The sequence below is a fragment of the Exophiala spinifera genome, assembly GCF_000836115.1.
Source record: "Exophiala spinifera strain CBS 89968 unplaced genomic scaffold supercont1.8, whole genome shotgun sequence".
NCBI classification, from domain to species: Eukaryota; Fungi; Ascomycota; class Eurotiomycetes; order Chaetothyriales; family Herpotrichiellaceae; genus Exophiala; species Exophiala spinifera.
Genome location: NW_015622520.1, coordinates 2446653 through 2460524, shown reverse-complemented (window position 1 = coordinate 2460524; position 13872 = coordinate 2446653). Strand labels below are relative to the sequence as shown.

The 13872-nt window shown below is 53.2% G+C and overlaps 6 protein-coding genes across 6 annotated transcripts; 2 read left to right on the top strand and 4 right to left on the bottom strand.

Annotated features, from left to right (window-relative positions):
- Positions 1 to 170: 170 nt before the first annotated feature.
- On the bottom strand, positions 171 to 5059 carry PV08_10951 (CDP-diacylglycerol-serine O-phosphatidyltransferase; the record flags this gene model as incomplete). Its single annotated transcript, XM_016385263.1, has 8 exons — positions 171 to 2245; positions 4120 to 4209; positions 4269 to 4352; positions 4409 to 4499; positions 4547 to 4728; positions 4782 to 4793; positions 4844 to 4881; positions 4935 to 5059. 8 exons carry the CDS (start codon positions 5057 to 5059, stop codon positions 171 to 173), a joined length of 2697 nt encoding a protein of 898 aa, XP_016231865.1.
- A 501-nt stretch (positions 5060 to 5560) lies between these two features.
- PV08_10950 (H/ACA ribonucleoprotein complex subunit 1) lies at positions 5561 to 6460 on the bottom strand (the record flags this gene model as incomplete). The annotated part of the gene is made up of 6 exons (XM_016385262.1): positions 5561 to 5766; positions 5819 to 5847; positions 5907 to 6052; positions 6101 to 6201; positions 6251 to 6301; positions 6376 to 6460. The coding sequence occupies 6 exons, from the start codon at positions 6458 to 6460 to the stop codon at positions 5561 to 5563; spliced, it is 618 nt and encodes a 205-aa protein (XP_016231864.1).
- Positions 6461 to 6678: 218 nt separating this feature from the next.
- On the top strand, positions 6679 to 9228 carry PV08_10949 (threonine-tRNA ligase; the record flags this gene model as incomplete). Its single annotated transcript, XM_016385261.1, has 2 exons — positions 6679 to 8932; positions 9062 to 9228. The coding sequence occupies 2 exons, from the start codon at positions 6679 to 6681 to the stop codon at positions 9226 to 9228; spliced, it is 2421 nt and encodes an 806-aa protein (XP_016231863.1).
- Positions 9229 to 9713: 485 nt separating this feature from the next.
- PV08_10948 (uncharacterized protein) lies at positions 9714 to 10863 on the bottom strand (the record flags this gene model as incomplete). The annotated part of the gene is made up of 3 exons (XM_016385260.1): positions 9714 to 10301; positions 10351 to 10788; positions 10840 to 10863. The coding sequence occupies 3 exons, from the start codon at positions 10861 to 10863 to the stop codon at positions 9714 to 9716; spliced, it is 1050 nt and encodes a 349-aa protein (XP_016231862.1).
- Positions 10864 to 11362: 499 nt separating this feature from the next.
- On the top strand, positions 11363 to 11820 carry PV08_10947 (uncharacterized protein; the record flags this gene model as incomplete). Its single annotated transcript, XM_016385259.1, has 2 exons — positions 11363 to 11380; positions 11425 to 11820. 2 exons carry the CDS (start codon positions 11363 to 11365, stop codon positions 11818 to 11820), a joined length of 414 nt encoding a protein of 137 aa, XP_016231861.1.
- Positions 11821 to 12491: 671 nt separating this feature from the next.
- Positions 12492 to 13625, bottom strand: PV08_10946 (uncharacterized protein; the record flags this gene model as incomplete). Its single annotated transcript, XM_016385258.1, has 1 exon — positions 12492 to 13625. The coding sequence occupies one exon, from the start codon at positions 13623 to 13625 to the stop codon at positions 12492 to 12494; it is 1134 nt and encodes a 377-aa protein (XP_016231860.1).
- Between the last annotated feature and the right edge of the window lie 247 nt (positions 13626 to 13872).

The following is a 13872-nucleotide window of genomic DNA, read 5'->3' as shown; positions in this document are numbered from 1 at the left end:
GTTCGACTCTAATGTAATGAATTAATACAGGGCATACATTTTTGTGTGTCTCACTAGATTTTTCTCTTTTTTCTTTGTATCTGTGGGATCTACCTACCTAACCACCCCCTGTTCATACATACAATCGTGCGCTGCTGTGGTCATTTATTAACCTTGAAGGGGAATCACGCTCAATGCTTGCCAAGATCTACTGGACCCAACGGCGGCGTCATTCCTGGACAGACGCTCTTCTCGCTCACACTGGCAACGTCCAGCTTGTGTGACTGCTGGGACTTTGTGCGTTGATGAGCACGAGTGCTGCGCTGGTTGAAGATGGCTCTGAAATTGAAGGGCCAGCACTTCCTCGCCGCGGCGTCTTGGCTTCGACAGCTCGAGTTCCGTGGAGTCGCAGCAGGAGTGGTGGCTGTCTGGGGACTCTCGAAGGGGTGTGCGGCAAGGAACGCCCGCGCGTGCCTTTTGTAGTGGTCGCCGAGGTCGGTTTTATCTCTACCTCTCCAACCGCAAGATGCCACTGCGCACGCAGTCGCCTCAGGCAGCCATGCCGGATCCAGAGGTCGCTGGTAGCTTAGCTTGCACCGGATGCCTACGCGCTCTGATAACCAGTCGTCGATCACGGAGTCGTTGTAGTCGTCAAAAATGCGCTGTGACGGTGTGCTCAGTCTGTCGTCGGTTGCGTACGGCACATCCCACAGGCTCATCACAAGTCGACTGTCGTTGTATTTGAGAACCAATTCCCCTGTTTGGACTTCAATCTCCAGACTGAGGTCGTCGACGTTGTTGATTTGCTCACCGGTAGCCGCGTCGAGAACGCGCCACCGGCGGTCCCACACTTGGTAAGCAGCATGGTCCAAAGGGTCGACAGTCATAGGCCGACATCCTTCCAAGGGAGAGATACAGGTAGCTGCAGGAGAAGTCCTTGTCGTGGACGTGTGGGAGGTACTCTCAACGAAGAACCATCTCACGAAGCTCGCAAACCGTTCCACATCCCCAATGGTGGACATGGCCCCCAGACTAACTCGAACGATACCTGTCGATTTGGCACCAATGACATCGACGCCATCTCCACAACGGGCACCTTCCTCGTAATTTCTCCGGAGCTCCCAATGCTCTAGCTTCAGCATCGATGCAATACCACCTGGATTACAAACTCCGCCTGTACGAAGCTGGAAGCCCGAGGCAATGGCCAGAGTCTCAAAATGACTTTTCCAGACGATGTTCCCAGCGGCCTTTTTGATGTTGAACGCAACAATGGGTCCCTGGGTCCTGGGATCTCCATAGACCGCACTCTCATCTTTGTGTATAGTAATCACGGTTTGACCATTTGCATGCCTTAGGTTGACTAATCTGTCAAACAACAACTTCGAGAGATACGCTGCGTGGTTTGAGATGTTAGCCGAGGATCCGAATAGCTGACGTTGCGTCCCGATAGCATGCCTGAGCGCAATGATGTTGTGGAATGGGACTGTGCCATCCTCCAGGAAGTCATGTACGTTTGCCCCTTTGAACACGTGAAACGAGCCTCCAATCACGGTGACCATGTCGACTGTGCCTCCGGCAAAATATCTCCTTTGACCGAGGGCTTGTCGTGCTGATTTCCTGACTATCAAGGCGCCAAGGTCCGGGTATCCAAAGATCTTGTAGAAAGACATGGAAATGAAATCTGGAGCTTCTGCGAAGTTGTTCAGATCAAGTCGGCCGGTTGTGAGATAGGACGCAGCGTCCAGTAGAACGAAGTTCAATTGGTCAGAGTCGTGGTGTGATGAGCGAATCCGCCGAGGCCAATGTAACGGAGGTCGATACCCCGTCATGTTGGACTGTGCTGGATAGGCAAAGAGCCTGAGACCTGCTGAAGGTGAAGGCGTGCCCTGGGCAATCCACTCTTCGATCTCTGCGTCGGAAGCAAAGCAGTGCGAACCCTTGGTGGCAATTTCCCGCACTCCCACGAGACTGTTATGGCAATCCTTATGAAACCCATACCAAAAGCCTTGGTCTCTGAAACAATCGGCTACCACTTTGATTGCGGCAGTAGCATTGGCAGTAAACACGACATCATAGTCATCCGGACTTGCGTGAAAGTAGTCAAGGACAGCAAGTCGTGCATCTTCAACCCGTCCAGTGGCAAGCCAAGACGCCGGGCTTTCCGAATGAGGATTCCCGTACAAGTTTGAACTCAGGTCCCGGTGGTACGCGTCTATCAATGACCTGGCGTACAGAGTCGTGCCAGCATGATCGAGGTAGGTGGTGGCTGTAGCTTTTCAGTATTCGTTCCTTTTGCAAGCGAGACGAGAGGTATACTCAAGAGCGAGGGATATTCCTGTTGTCGTAGCTTTTCGATGTGCGCATTATATTTCAGGAACGAGACTGCCATTGGTACTCGTTGCGAGTAAAGCGTGGTAGTGATACAGGCGTAGAGGACAAATTTCGAGAATGTACACAGAGGAGCAGGTCCCAACGAGAGGACTCTGGAGCTGAAGGATATGAGAGTACAGGGGAAATTTATACTGATGTATTTCTGAAGCCCGGCCACAGATGCACTCCGGTGAGTTTACTCGGAATATGATTAGGATGGGCATGAAGGAATCCGTCAGACTTGGACTGGCCATTGTGGCCATGCGGAAAGCGCAAAGGCCCCCGGAAAGCGATCTCGATTTGAAGGACGTCTGGGCAACTGATGTTCCTGGTGATGGACCCGGCAACGATATCTCAGGCGTCCTCCACAGCCACTTTGTTGCTCGTTTCGGGAAAGGCATGATGAAGGATGGTTCGTGGAGCCAGTAGCTAGCTGCCTTGTCGCGTAGATGAAGATTCGCGAAGGGACTTTCTTCGCCCCAGGCAGGGTTGTGCGCGCGCTTGACGAATAGACATTCAGTCGTACATCTCATCTACCATTTCATTTGTCACGATGCGTTCCCCCCAGAGCCGTGGTGAGGCATCGCTTTGCAAGATGTCTGACATGCGTTTGACCCCTGCGAAGCCCCTCAGATGAAGCGTGGAGGTTCATCTCACTGTTTCCTAAGATCACTTCCAGCTTCGGCCGACATCACTGCAGGCTTTTTCGTAATGGTTGATGTGGCCAGAGAGGCCGAGGGAGTCTTTCAAGCCAGTCTTCGCTCAGTGAAAACCATGTGCTCGATTCCCCAAAGGCCCGGTCGAACGCCTTACTATTTTGGATGCGCATCTTCTTACCAATCGTTGTGAGGTATCCAGGGGCAGCTTCATGGCTAGATCTGGCTGCGGCCGTTCGCCTTAGTCATTGCGTTCGGCTGTGATTTTTGTCGAGCTTCCGCTTTCAAAGGCGTTCTCGCTGCTTGCACCCCCGTTTATGGATGGCTCTGATGCATTAAGTGGAACTCGAGATGAGGGTTCACTGGTGCTTACGATGTGTATCTCGGCGTGCCTACCTGTCCAGGAATGGTTTTGCGACGATAAGCGACGTGGAACGACGCAGCGGCCGATTGCTTGAAGGTACCGGAATCTGCTTTCGGTCGTCTGGCGATGACTGTACATGGTTGCAAACCAGACTTGGCAAGGTGTCTTTGGCTTGAGAGCCGCCACAGCCGGTAACTTCTCACTCGTAAGCACTGTCTTCTAAGCTCTGACGGATCTGCCGCTAGAGCGCTCATTTCGACGTGAGCTAAGGCACTTTGAAATGCGGGTTTCGTTTATCTCTCCCAGAAGAGCCCAGACATATACCGCACTGGCAACTCCTTTTCAGCATGGCTTAAAGAAGAAGGTGTTGTCTCCCAAGTACGGAGGCATGTTGCTCCGTTCCTACTGGACCTTTGCTTATAGCTACGAAGTACCAGACGAGCGAGTCTAGCTAGTGGAGGTGTAAGCAAAAACACACAAGAACAAAATCCGAGTGGAACAGTCACTCCGTATATCATTGGCTTATCACCGAGTGCCCATAGGCGAATCTCCCTGTTGGGATGCATCGTTGTATATCAGAACGCGTCTTCCGAGCCGACGATGCGTGTCTATCATCTTTCCAAAACTAGGCCTCCCGATTTAATCAGGGCTTTGGCACATGAAGAGTTTTGCTTATTTGCAGACAGCCCAAGATGAACCACATCGCTGCAATTGGGTGGAATTCAAAAGCGGTACCCGTGAACAACGTACCCAAAGGTATTGAATTATGTATCAGACCCATCCAAGTGAACACTGCGAGGATGCTTGACCCAGTGAGGCAGGCAAAAGGTACGGGAGTGCCTGGAGACTTGTCAGAGAGGAAAAGGGCGAGCGCGAACAGAGGGCGAATATGAGCTCACCTTCAAAATATTTCGATTTGCCGCTCTTATCTTTGGGCAACATTGCTACCGTCACATTGAAGCGCGCCAGCCGAGTCAAACCACCTGAGATGGTTAGCAATTCGAGTCGATGACCTCGGGACCAAATCGCGGGCACATACAGAGAACATAGTATGAAAGGAACAACGTGTCGACCGTAGTTCGAAAGCCGACTGCGAAGCCAACAGCAGCAGGCGCCACGCCGAATGAAACCTTCCATAGTCAGTGCCAGAGTGCCCCTCATAGATCGACATGCATACCAGGTCTGCCAAAGAATCTAATTCTTGACCCATCAACGAAGACTTCTTTCTCCATCGCGCGACCTTGCCATCAAAAAAGTCGAAGAATAGCCCGAAGGGCATGAAGAAGAATGCAAACCACAAGTTTGTAAGGTCTTGAGGATCGGAGAGGCAGTACCGCATCGATGACAGTACGGACATGACTAAAAGACACTGCATTAGGTACGTGTCTGGAGAAAGAATGGCAAAACCATACATCCACAGAAACCTAACATCATGTCAACTAGCGAGCTCGCAACGTGCGTGGTTATAGCTTACCGTTCATTTCGGTGATCAAGTCGGCAAGATGCAGCGCCCTATTTAATTAGCACTTGCGAGAAATTCCACTTGGGCTTAGAGGAAGGTGTACCTGATCAAACTGAAATGTCCAGTCTCTTGAGCCAACAACATGGCCTGTTTCTCCTGTGCATTGTTCTGTGGCTTGACCTCGGTTTCCTCTTGACCAGCAGTGGTTGTACCAGTTCTGCGAGACATGCTGGATCGCAGCAAAGATGGGCTAGAGGAAAAATTCGTGTAGATTAGGGGGGAAGAGTCAAGAAGTCGGGGCAAGCTGTGCAAGGCAGGTAAACAGCGACGAAGACTCGGGTAGGTTTGAAGATCAACTTTTGAAGGGAAACAAGGCGCAGCCACAAACGCACAGGGAAATGTGTCGTCACTCTGGAGTCTGCAGTCCCGCGATTTCTCAGTGCAGCCTTGCGGTCACCCAAAACAGGGGCAAGTTTGCCGGGCAATCACGTGACGTACATATAGACAGCAGCAAGACTCATTGACTGAAGAAGGAAATATTTATATCAGCAATCCCTTGAACACCCTCCGTTCAAGTCTGCGCGGACCAGGTATGGTACTCTAGTGCTGTAGACATCGCACATCGCCGACCTGATCGTAGTAGGCATACTTTTACCATGGGTATTGTCCCCAACGCCGAAACCATGCTAGGAAAGCCATCCAACAGTAAGAAGCAACATCGGCCAAGGTTTAGAAGCGGCCGCGACCTCTTGGTGCACCTCTTCCCCCACCGCGACCACCGAAGGAGCCTCCCCGAGGTCCTCCTCTGGGCGCACCTCGTCCAGTGAAACCTCCTCTGCCTCGTGGTGCTCCACGTCCTCTAGGGGCGCCTCGGCCAAATCCTCCTCTCGCGGCTCCTCGTCCGGCACCAGCTGGCTTTTTCACTTTCGCGGCGCCTGTAGGATGAGTGAGAAACATGAGGTCAACATCTGAAGGAGCACATCATACCTGGTGGTGGCTTTGGCTTTGGTAGGAATCTGCATTCGAGGTTAGTGTTCCGCCGTGTTCACACCAATACCATGTCGCTTGAACTCACTTTTCCAAAGGCAACAGCTTGTCACCTCCGATGTAGAATTTGTCTCCCGTCTTGAAAGATGTTGCTTGGATTCCTTCTTGTGGTTTAATCGTGAAATAGACTTGGTTGATCGGCCCAAGAATTTCATCCACTTTTCCTATCGAGGTCTTTTTTCGTCAATAAAAGAAGGCCTCAGGGCTCAAGTATCGTCGTACCTTGTTCTCGAGATAGATCGGGGCGTTGAAGTAGGGAATTTTTGGGTTGACGGATTCGCACACCATTTCACCCTCGGAGGCGTGGAGGAATGTGCCCATTTCTGCAGACCATCAGACTTGTAATGATCCAGAATCAGTATGAATGCCTACCGAAAACCTGGGCGGGCGGCCCAAAGCTCTGTTGCTGGAAACCACCTCGTCCTGCGACATCACCACGTTAGCCTCAGATTTCGGCGCAGGGAAATTTCGTGTGCGCGGAGACGAGATAAAATTACCTCCGCCTCTTCCTCCAAACGATCCTCTTCCTCTATCACCCCCTCGAAATCCACCACGACCTCGCGAATCGCCTCGGAACGACATTGTTGCAGTGGAAAGGGTGACGTTGTGCTGGTGCAGAGGATCCTGGGGAAAAATAAATTTCTATGTTCTCCGTTCGAGCTGCATGCGGGCAACGGAATTTCACCAGACACGTGATTGGTGCTTCTGCGATTATTACACTCTACGGCCACGGTTACCGTGCGTGTGCCCCCCACAGGTCGACGATATTGCACAACGTTCATTTCACGCGATCTTTTGTGATGAGCCATCAGAAGAAGGTCAGCCTCAATCCCCACGATCTTTGGGGTGTCTTGAAAGGTGCCAACATGAGTCAAAACGCTGCTGATGCTGGCCTTAACCGTGACTCATCGACCCCCGAGTCCAACGCATCAAAAAGACCAACGAGTCCAACATCAAGCAAAAAACTCCCCAGTAGACCAAAAGAAATGTCTTCCAAAGCAGCTCCCGCGGCAAACCAGCCGCCAAAGTCTCTCCCGGATTTCATTGTGCAGAGAAATGAACTTTTCGACCAGCTGAAAAAACAGTACGACCAAGACCTGGCTGCCCGAGAGAAATCTCCCATCCAGATCAACCTCATCCCAGTCCCAGGCCAGGAGACCACTATCGAGGGTAAAGCATGGGAGACTACGCCTGGCCAACTCTTAAAAAACGTCCCCAAAGAGCGCGCTGGTCAGATAGTCGTCGCCAAAGTCGACGATAAAGTATGGGACCTCGACCGTCCGCTCGAGAAGGACAGCAAGGTTTCGTACCTCACCTTTGAAGACTCCGAAGGCCGAGATGTCTTTTGGCACTCTTCCGCACACGTTCTGGGGGAATGTGCCGAGCACGAATATGGCTGTCGCCTGTCCCACGGCCCTCCTACAGCCATGGGCTTTTTCTACGACATGGCTCTCGAGCCAGGCCATGCCGTCCGCGAAGCCGACTGGCCTTCGCTCGAATCCCGCGCGAAGAAATATTTCAAGGAGAAACAGCCTTTTGAACGCCTTGAGGTCTCCAAGGATGACCTTCGCAAAATGTTCGGCTATAGTAAGTACAAGATGCACTATATCGAGAAATTCGTGCCGGACGGCGAATCCTCGACCGTCTACCGCAACGGAACGCTCGTCGACTTGTGCCAGGGACCGCACATCCAGAACACCAAGAAAATCGAATCTTTCAAGATCATGAAGAACAGTTCGGCCTACTTCCTCGGCGACCAGAACAACGACTCTCTCCAGCGCATCCACGGTGTCGCTTTCCCGTCCAAACAGCAACTCAAAGACTGGGAGCACTTCCTCGAGGAGGCCAAGAAGCGCGACCACCAAGTCATCGGCCAGCAGCAGAAGCTGTTCATGTTCAGCAAGATGTCACCGGGATCACCTTTCCTCCTGCCCCACGGCACCCGTATCTTCAACGCGCTCCAACAAATGCTGCGCGAACAATACTGGGATCGTGGATATCAAGAAGTCCAGTCGCCCAACATGTTCGACGTCGAACTCTGGAAGACCTCGGGCCACTGGCAACACTACCAAGACGACATGTTCCGGGTCCAGGTCAAGGAGGACACGGCCGAGCCCATGCCGCTGGCGGACCAAAAGGCCGACGGCAAACCTGTGGCGCCGCCGCAGGCGCATGACAAGGACAAGGGAATCTTCGCGCTCAAGCCCATGAACTGCCCCGGCCACTGTATCATGTTCCGCGACGATGAGCGCAGCTACCGCGACCTGCCGTGGCGAGTGGCTGATTTCGGCGTGCTCCACCGCAACGAAGCCTCGGGGGCCTTGTCCGGGCTCACCCGCGTGCGCAAGTTTCAACAGGATGACACGCACATTTTCTGCACAAACGAGCAGGTGCAGGTCGAGATCGAGGAGCTCTTCGCCTTTATGGAGCACGTGTACGGCCTGTTCGGATTCCCGTTCAAGCTCAAGTTCTCGACACGGCCGGAAGGCTACATGGGCACGCTCGAGGAGTGGGACGCGGCCGAGGCCCGGCTCAAGCAGGCGCTCAAAAACTTCCGCGGCGACGACTGGGAGATGAACGAGGGCGACGGTGCCTTCTACGGACCCAAGATCGACGTCACCATCTCGGACGCCCTGAAGCGTGAGTACCAGTGCGCCACCATCCAGCTGGACTTCCAAGGCCCGCAGAACTTCAAGCTCGAGTACCGCACCGGCGAGAGCAGCGAGGCCGTCCAGCAGCACCAGGGGTCGGGACGCGACGCCAAGGGCCTGGCACCGGGCATGGCTCGACCCGTCATGATCCACCGCGCCATCATCGGCTCCTTTGAACGCTTCATCGCCATCCTCTGCGAGCATTTCGCGGGCAAATGGCCCTTTTGGCTGTCCCCGCGACAGATCCTGGTCATCCCCGTTATGAAGGGCGCCGAGGACTACGTGCGCGAGATCCAGGCCATCTTCCACAAGGCCAGGATGTATGTCGACATCGACGTGAGCGGGAACACGCTGCAGAAGAAGATTCGTTCAGGACAACTGGCTCAGTACAACTTTATCTTTGGTGAGTGGTCTCCCCGCCCCCTTCTCCCCTTAACCCGCTCGAGTGGTGAAACTAGAAGATATCTTTATCTCTTTTTCTTTTTTTAAACTTTATCTTCCCCTTGGCTGACCCTTCCTCGTGCCTCTCTAGTCGTCGGTGCAAAGGAACAAGAAACCCGCACCGTCAACATCCGCAACCGTGACGACCCTGCCACCCAGAAGATGGGCGAACTCATCCCGCTGGAGAAGGCCCTTGAGCGCCTCACCGAACTCCGCGATCAACGTAGGCTGGAGAACAAGATCGACATGTCCGAGTAGTCACCAAGACCCAGCAACCCAGCCTTGCTTGTATCGAAGTGTGATGCTGCATTGAGTCGCACAACAGGGGGAAAAGGAGCCGGGGAGGAGTTACTTCTGGCTGGAAGAGAACACAATCAAAGACCTATTCTGGCTCTCTGGTCAAGCACTCAGCTTGTCTAACAGCCCGTTTCGGGGGTTCATAGCTGTTGATCACGCCTGATTTACATAGATGAAATGGACAATCCCGAATACAAGATAGCAACAGAAGGGCCATAGAAACGAGCGCAATAAGTTACTTGTACGAGTAGCCGTCAGATGACCATGGGGAAGCGCACTTCTGATATACAGTTGAATCCTGGTCCCACTTATCGCGTACATAGATTCAGATGGATGAACAGGAAATCTCCGATGCGTACGCTTACAGTGGAAGATTGACAGACAGCCTCATTGGGCGAAATGTACTCCAGTAACCCATAATAAACAAATTTGTATAATTCAACAAACTAGGCGACTTGCTCGGCAGTTTCACCCTCAGCAACCACCGGTACTGGAAGGCCACGGTTCGGGCTTTGCAAAACCAGCTGCTCGTGCCGTCTCGCCCGCAAAAAGTCCGAGACGGCCCGAATAAGAATAAACCAGCCAACAATCATTAAGACGTAGGATATCCAATCTGCGCTTGTAAATCCTCCCAATCCGTGGCCTCCTGAGCTTGGAGTTCCTGATCCATCGACCGCGTTCGGATCGAAATTATGGCTATTGGGATCGGGGGGCGAAGAGTTGGAAAATTGTCCTGGATTGCCACTATCCTGGCCACCATCGCCTGAGCCGGTCATATAAAATCCATACTGAACCAAAGTCAAGCCAAGACCGGCTCGACTGCCGTGTTTTGCAGCATGTGTCGTATGAAGCAGATAAGTGAGGAGGAAACCGACCAGTTGGAAAGACATGGAAATCATGCCGTTCCAAATAAAGGAGAAGACGGAACCAACAGGGAGTCCGTCAACATACACCTCGTCGGAAGACATGCCAGGAGCCAAAATAGTAGTCTCCCAATAGGGTGGAGTGGCATCAGCAGCAGCTTGTTCATATGTCTATAAAGTGTCAGTAACCCATAGTGGTAGGTTGTCGCGAGACACTTACAGGTGGCTTGTCATCGATGGGTTCTCCTCTTTCAGGCTTTGCCGACAAATTTGCAAACACACCATCCATCGCTCGCGCAGATGCTGGCATTGGTCTAAATGCTGGCAGTTCAGTCACCCTTCGCTCGACCGGAGGTGCTGAGAGTGAATTCGTAGAAGGTACGCGAGGAGTTGGCGGATGTTGAGCAGCGGAAGGAGGATCAGCCCTCATCAAACGTTGCCTATCGTCGCCATCATTGTCTGCATCTGAGGCCTCTCCATCGTCAAAGGTGTCTTCAAGGTCCCGATCGGCATCGCTGGCAAGGGAGTCCTGTCTCAATAATCGGCGGCCTGTCGGTGATGATGCCCTAGAGTGAAAGGATGGAGGAGGAGAAGCGGGAATGCCATGGCTCGAGTGAGGAGTGAGAGGAGAGCCAGGTTCGTCGTCGTGAGTATTCACCTGAGATCTCATCAGTATCGGCTCGGGATTCGTAAGCCTTTTGCGCCTCACCGCTTCATATCTTTGAGGGGCCATCGCAGGCTAGGAGGGTGGTGAAGGAGTTGCCTCGAATTGAGTCGAGAAGCAGACCTCTGGAAACCGCCTGCGACGGGGGAGAAGGGGAGGAATCTAGGTATCGATGATGCGGAAGACTGGAAGAAGGTAGAAGTTGGAAGCCTGCCCAGGAGCATAATAGGAAAGAGAAGTGGTGAGTCTGAGCGCCACTGCGGGAGGAGTGACCATCCGGGTGGCAGTTGTCAGTTTCGCACTTGCACAGCCTGCGAAACCAGCCTTGGCCTGAAACAGACTAGCACAAAGATTAAGTTGTTGCAGACTCCCCCTTGGCCAGCGTTGTGCACGCGGCCAACTTGCCAAATTTGTGCCACTAACGGTGCAGTGCGTGGTTAATAGTCGGCGTCATTATCCCAATAGCCAGGGACCAGCCATCAATACTTTTTAACTACAGGTCAATGCGCTTTGTATCTCTGACAACCACCTCAATTTCGTCCTCTCCGCAATACACACTCCCTCGAACATGGCAGCGAATCAGTCGGTAGGTCTAGACCTGTGGACTCAAGACCTCGCTAATCTCTGCAGGTGGTGCTGAAGCACTGGGCGCGCATCATCAAGCACTGGCCGGTGGACAAAGTACGCCCAGAACATGTTGCTTTTCAGAGGGTTATGCAAAATCGCCTGAACAAGATCGGCTCTTCAACCGCAGCTGCAGATAATGCCAAAGCAGATGGAGCTCTAGTCACACCTGTTGAACCTCCCCACTCGAATGCTCAACACGAAATGAGACAAATAAATGCTCTCTACAGCCTCCTTGAAGATCGATATGCCAAAGAATTCCCCATACCCATCAAGGTCCGCCATCCTGCTAGCCAACCTACATACTATGAAGATCTGATAAAGGAGATGGGCGAGGCTCCCACCCGGACATGGCTCGCATCGACTTGGAACAGAATTAGAGGCATGCTTCGATTCTCCTGAACACAATGCAACGAGCTTCTCACACACATCGCGCGACGTTTTAGATAAAGGATGGAAATAAACTCAAAGAAAGATGTACCTGGGCATAGCAAGGAACGCTTTGCAGGGACATCTTCTATCCGAAGAGTGCGGTTCCAAAGCCACCAATCTTCAACCATGAGGCTAGCACGCGCTACCATCCTCAACAACCACTGCCAGGGCATGGCCAAAGCATCACCAAAGCAATGACATGACTGGAATGAATACTGGTTGGGCCAGCTCACAGCCAGGATGAGTTAGCAAGCACGGAACCTCCGTTCGAAAGTCCTGAGAGGTCAAAGACTTCCATTACCGCATCAGGAGGGTCGTGTTGAAAGCTCTTAGGGCCAATTATCACGATCTGACCAAATCGCGGGACGACACGAGCGCGCCCCGGCCCCCATTTATACTGTATCAGCACGTGAAACTAACTGTACTATTAGCCGTCATGGTCAGGCCAGGCCGAGCCGATCTGATCTGCCTGAAGCGTGCCTTGGCTTGTATTATACATGTAGTAGATGGTGCTACATGATACATCATAACAGAGTGTCTCATCTAAGAGAACTCATACTGAAGAGCTGCTCGTCACCTGTCGCGTATTTCGGTTTAAATTCTTTTTTAGCCCTGTCGGTTGAGGAACACACACTTTACCATCATATCTTACTCCCCAACCTTGCCCCTTCCACTCCCTCCTCCAGCGTCTCGTTGATAAACGTGATCATATCACTAACCATGTCCGGTGGAACCTCGTGCCCCACGCCAGGATAGACAATGTCTTCCAGGTAGAGACCCGAGCCCTCAAACCAGCCGCCCTTCTCGATGCTCTTCTTCAACCAGTCCAGGAACGGCTTGGAATGCTGATAGCTAACCAACTTGTCACTCCCGCCACTCAAGTTCAAGATCCTCTTGTTTCCCAAACACCGCGCCATGATCGGTATGACCGTCTCCTTCTCCTCGGGGCTCAACTCCCCTCCGTCGTAAAGCTGCTCCTGTCCACTTCTCCTGCCCAAGCCACTACCATGCCACAGTAGTCCCACGGGGTCGACGCGTCGCACCTTGTCGACAAGCGCACTCGGGAAATCCCTGCTCCCCAGGAACTCGCGGCCGTCCGAATCCAGCCATGCCTCCCGCTTGCTCAGCCTCGCGCGATCCGACATGACACGGACGTAGTCGGGACAGCCTATAGTCACCACGGCCGCAGAGAAGCGCGGATCGTGCATGACGACGTGCCACGCCGCGTGTCCGCCAAGGGATATCCCGAGCACAATGTTCTGGACAATCTGCCTGCTGTTGTCCGGGAAGAGATAAGCAGGGAGGTAGTCAAGCAGCATGCTCGTGTCGACGGCCGTACCCGCGAAACAGCCAAACATGTCCTGCGCGTGCGTCTCGTTGCCGCCGCGCCACGCCTCGTTCGCGATGGCCCGCACCAGCCGGCTGCCGTGGTTCCGCTGGTCGAACGCGACGGCGATCAGGCCCTTCTGTTTCCGCCTCGAGCTGCTGCTAGCTTTAGTGGCGTTGTAGTTCGTTATGATGTGTGCCGCGAACGGCGCCATGCACGCTTGCGTCTGCAGCCGGGGGTGCAGGAGCCACAGTACCGCGACATCCGTCACGGCCGGGTCTAGTTCACCCAGGCCATATACCGTCGCGAGGATGCCGGCGATGTGGTATGTCGCAGACGAAATCGGCTCTGGGTGCGGGATCGAGTGCGCTGTTGACCCGGATCTGGCACTCTCGGGCGCACGATACGTATATTCCACTGGATTGGGCGTGACGCGTGGTTTTGACATTGTTCCGAGCCGGTTGACCTCAATTCCTCAAGGTATTGGTAGAGAAGGCTCTGGCGCGACCACGCAGCAACATACGGAGGATGCCCAAAACACTCGGGTTACTTTATTCTGAGTCCGATCGAGCAAAAAAGGCTGGAATGAGAATGGACGGCCATTCCGACGACGGAACAGATCATACCGTCGGAAAAGCGGGGAGATACCTCGGCTTCATCTTGCATGAATCTTCTGCCTCGATCCCTCTGCGTCT